Source organism: Eimeria acervulina, genomic scaffold (assembly GCF_000499425.1).
Source record: "Eimeria acervulina Houghton genomic scaffold, Eah_scaff753, whole genome shotgun sequence".
NCBI lineage: Eukaryota > Apicomplexa > Conoidasida > Eucoccidiorida > Eimeriidae > Eimeria > Eimeria acervulina.
In genome coordinates, this window is record NW_013549617.1 from 1 (window position 1) to 4,421 (window position 4,421).

At 57.9% G+C, this 4,421-nt stretch overlaps 1 protein-coding gene across 1 annotated transcript; it reads left to right on the forward strand.

Annotated features, from left to right (window-relative positions):
- Positions 1 to 186: 186 nt before the first annotated feature.
- Positions 187 to 3,734, forward strand: EAH_00048140 (hypothetical protein, conserved; the record flags this gene model as incomplete). The annotated part of the gene is made up of 3 exons (XM_013394505.1): positions 187 to 318; positions 814 to 1,098; positions 1,498 to 3,734. Coding segments are annotated over 3 exons (2,654 nt in total), but the record flags the coding sequence as incomplete, so codon positions are not given.
- Positions 3,735 to 4,421: the final 687 nt, after the last annotated feature.

Below are 4,421 nucleotides of genomic sequence, written 5' to 3' on the forward strand. Positions count from 1 at the left end.
GGGTATAGAAATGAGGGTTTAGAGATGAGGGTTTGGAGATGAGGGTTTAGAGATGAGGGTTTAGGGTTTAGAGATGAGGGTTTACAGTTTAGAGATGACGGTTTAGAAATGAGGGCTAAGGGTTTAGAAATGAGGGTTTAGGGTTTAGATATGAGGGTTTAGGGTTTAGAGATGAGGGTTTTGCAGTCAAGAGCAATCAGTGGCTGCTGTTGCTGGTGAGCCCTCACAAGCCGCAGATGCTGCAGCAGCAGCAGCAGCAACAGCAGCAGCAACAGCAGCAGCAACAGCAGCAGCAGGAATTGATATGCGTGATTATATGTGTCTAAGAGACTGCTGCTGTCTCTGCTTTGCCGCCAGGTTTGCTGTCCTGTCCTCAAGGGCCCCCTGTTGCTGTTGCAGCTGCTGCTGCTGCTGCTGCTGCTTCAGCAACGGGGGTTTACTTGTTTGCTGCTGCAAAGAAAAAGACAAAAATTTATATTTTAAATGTAATTCTTATTCTAAACACACACAAACAAAACCCCTGAACAAACTCAAAACAACAGGGGGCCCCTGCAGCAGCCCCGCAGCCGACCCGCCAGACCGTCGGGAGCTGCTGCTGCTGCTGCTGCTGCTGCTGCTGCTGCTGCAGGAATAAGGGGGAAACCCGTGTTAAACTATAGAATACGAAGAGGCTGAGACAATAAATATTTTTCTTTAGACAACAAATGAGGAGACCAGCCGCTGCAGCAGCAGCAGCAGCAGCAGCAGCGCGGGGAAGGTTCTATCGAAGGCCCCCCAAAGCTGTCGATTCAACGCGTGCTACTGCTGCTGCAGCGCCTGCTGCTGCTGCTGCTGCAGCAGCAGCAGCAGCAGATGCAGCAGCAACTCCTCCCTCCTCCCGTAGGAGCCTGGCGAAGCCGCTTCAGTTGAATCGTGCACACCCACTATACCTGCTGCAGCAGCAGCAGCAACTGCAGCAGCAGCAGCAACAACAGCAGCAGCGGGGGTTTGCATCCGAGAGTGTTGCGGCTCTCCTTAGACAGATACAGAAGGGGCCCCTTCCTCTTAAGGAGTGCAGCGCAGCAAATGCAGCACAAGGCATCGTCAACGACTCCCTGGGTACTGCTGCTGCTGCTGCTGCTGCTTCTGCTGCTGCTTCTGCTGCTGCTTTTGCTGCTGCTGCTGCTGTTATCCCTTCTTCTGCTGCTGCTGCTTTTGGTGCTGCTGTTCCTTGTGCTGCTGCTACATGTGCTGCTGCTGCATGTGTTGCATCTGGCTTTGCTGCCGCTGGATTTGCTGCTATTGAATTTGCTGCTGGCGTTGCTGTTTGTTCTGTTGCTGCTGACGCATCTACTTTTGCTGCTGCTGCTGGAGGGCCTCAGGCTTGCTGGTTCAGCATGTTGCTGGGTTATTATTGCAGCAGCTGCTGCAGCGGTTGCTGCTATTCGTACTTCTGCAGCTGCTGCTGCATTTGCTGCCATTGATTTGCTGCTGCTGCTGCTTCTGCTGCTTCTGCAGGGGGCGTCTTTCTGTGCGAGGGCCTATCAGAGGCCCGTCTAGGCGATGCGGTGCTGCTCGATGCAGCAGCGGCAGCAGCAGCCGCTACTGGAGTTGTGCTGCAGCTGAAAACAAACTGCGCAGTTGTGGGGAGGCTACAAGGCTACCCAGCAGCAACTGCTGCTGCTGCTGCTGTTAGTTCTCATGCTGCTTCTGCAAGAAGTGCCCCTGGCAGCATCGCTGAGCTGCTGCAGCAGCTGCAGCAAACGCAGCAGCAGCAGCAGCAGCAGCGGCTCATCCCCGTGGACAGCCCCTGCGTGCTGGTAGACGCCGCAGGCAGCAGCAGCAGCAGCAGTAACAGCAGCAGCAGCAGCAACAGTAAAGGCAGCAGCTGTAAGGAAGTTTGGGAGGAATGCGGTGTATCCGTCGAGCTGCTGTCAGCTGCTGACGCGTTGCTGCAGCTGCAACAAGAAGCAGCAGCAGCAGCAGCCGCAGCAGGCTTGCACCGCCCCCACCCTGCTTTACAGACCTGGGGCTGTCCTACGGCCCGCAACGGCAGCAGCAGCAGCAGCAGCAACAGCAACAGCTGCAGCAACAAGCCGCTGCTGCTGTCTGGGTGGGCCCCCCTAGACAGTTTGCTGCCGCAGCAAGCAGGCGATGTGCTGCTGCTGCACGGGCCCCAAGGCTCAGGAATGGCAGCAGTGCTGCTGCAGAGCCTTGCATGCTGGCTGCAGCAGCTAGCAGCAGCAGCAGCACCAGGAGCAGCAGCATCAGCAGCAGCTGACAGGGCAGGGGCTGCTGCAGTGCTAGTCATGCTGGGTCTGTCTCCTTCTTCTCTTAAGGAGAAGCTGCTGCTGCTGCGCGGCGCCCTCGGTGCAGCAGCGCAGCAGCAGCAGCAGCAGCAGATACACCTGAAGGTGCTGTACGTACACCCGGCAGCAGATGCTGCTGTCTCAGCCTTTACGGCGCCTCTCCTAGGCCTGCGTCTTGCACAGGCGCTGCAATGCAGCAGCAGCAGCAGCAGCAGCAATGCAGCAGTGGTGTTTGCTGTTGACGGCCTTGAGGCTTACGAAGAGGGAGCAGCAGCTGTTGCTGCTGCACTGCAGCAGCTGCTTCCTGCTGCAGAGAGACACTCGAGGGGCCCCTTTGGTCTCCAGCATTCGATGTACGGTCTCCTTGCATGCGATGAAGCAGCAGCAGCAGCAGTGCAGCAGCAGCAGCAGCAGGCTGCTGTGCCCCTCACCCGTCTCTTCTCTGTCCACACCACTTCGGGAGATTCAGCAGCAGCAGCAGCAGCAGCAGCACCAGCAGAAGCCGCTAGCAGCTTTGGTGCTTCTGCTGTTGCTGCTCTAACGCCCTTAGCGAGCGCACGCATATCCTTCTCTGCTCCTTCCAGCAGCAGCAGCAGCAGCAGCAGCAGCAGCAGCAGCAGTTCAGCTCTGATCCCTTCAGTGGATTGGCCGGGGCTGCTGCAGCAGTCTCCTCACTGGGCCCTATCTGAGGCATTTGCTTCTTTGACGAGTTGCTGCTTCTCTCCTACATTTTCTGCTGGTGCTGCTGCTCCTGAACTGCAGCAGCAGCAGCACGAGAGTACGCTTGCTGCTGCTGAAGCTCTTGTCCGCTGCAGCCGCAGCGCCAATAGCAAGGCAGCAGCAGCAGCAACGCAGCCGCTGCTACTGCGGATTGCTGCTGCTGCCTTTCTCTGGCAGCAGCAGCGCCTGCAGCATGAGGGCCCCCGTCAGCAGCTGCTGCATCAGCTGGGTCTCCATGTAGAAGATCAGGAAGCAGCAGAGGTAAGGAGCTTGCAGCTTGCTGCTGCAGTTGTTGCAGTGCAGCAGCAGCAGCAGCTGCTGCTGCTGCCCCGGAGCCTCCCGCAGCAGTTGCTGCTGCTTCGCGCTGCATCTTTCTACCTCTTTGATCCCCACAGCAGCAGCAGCAGCAGCAGCAGCAACAGCGGCAGCGTGCTAAATAAGGCAGCAGCATTCTGCGAGCAGCTCCTCCATCAATTCCCTGCGGCTAATCCGCTGCTGTGGGCAGAACTAGAAGAGCATCTGCGGTGTACAGGCACCTCAGCAGCAGCAGCAGCAGCAGCAGGAGCAGCAGGGGAAGGGGCATCTCCTGCAGCAGAAGGTACTGCGCTGCAGCAGCAGCAAGACCCCCGCGAGGAAGCTGCTGCTGCTCTGCTGCTGCTGCGCCGAGTAGATGAGGCCCTCTTCGCTCTGCGAGAATCTCTACCCTTAACTCGTACTCTACCCTAAAACCGCCAAACCTAAGGGGCCCCCCAAAGGGGCCCCTCAAAGAGGCACCCCCAAGGGGCCCCCCAAGGGGCCCCTCAAAGGGGGCCCCCCCAAAGGGCCCCTTCCCCAAGGGTATCCCTTTGGGGACCCCCCAAGGGGGCCCCCAAGGGGGCCCCCAAGGGGCCTTTAAAGGGGCCACCCAAAGGGGGTCCCCAAAGGGGCCCCCCAAAGGGTCCCCAAAGGGGCCCCCGTAAAGGGCCTCCCCCTCAGGAGCGCTCTAAAGGGGCCCCCTAAAGGGGCCCTTCAGAGGGGCCCCTTAGGGGGCCCTTTTAGAGTAATGGTCGTTGGATGCGGAGACAGCTGCCTGAGCTTTCTGGGGGCCCCCTAGGGCCCCTAATAGGGGGCCCTAGAGACCCCCTGTTGCCTCTAGGGGCCCCTATATTTGTGGAGGTTTGTAGGACGTGTTTATGTTGTTGTAATAACTGCATCGGCCTCTTTTTTAATGTATTTGTCTGTCTCCTTTTTATTTTCTCTCTTGTCTGTCTCTCTTTGTTTCTCTGTCTCTGTCTGTCTGCTTTATTGCTGTCTCTCTCTGTCTCGTCTATTATGCTGCTGCTGCATGCTGATGCTCTGTCTGTCTCCTTCTGTGCTGCTCTCTTGAGCAGAGTTCTGCTGTCTCCTCACTGCAACAAAAGCTTACTCGCTGCT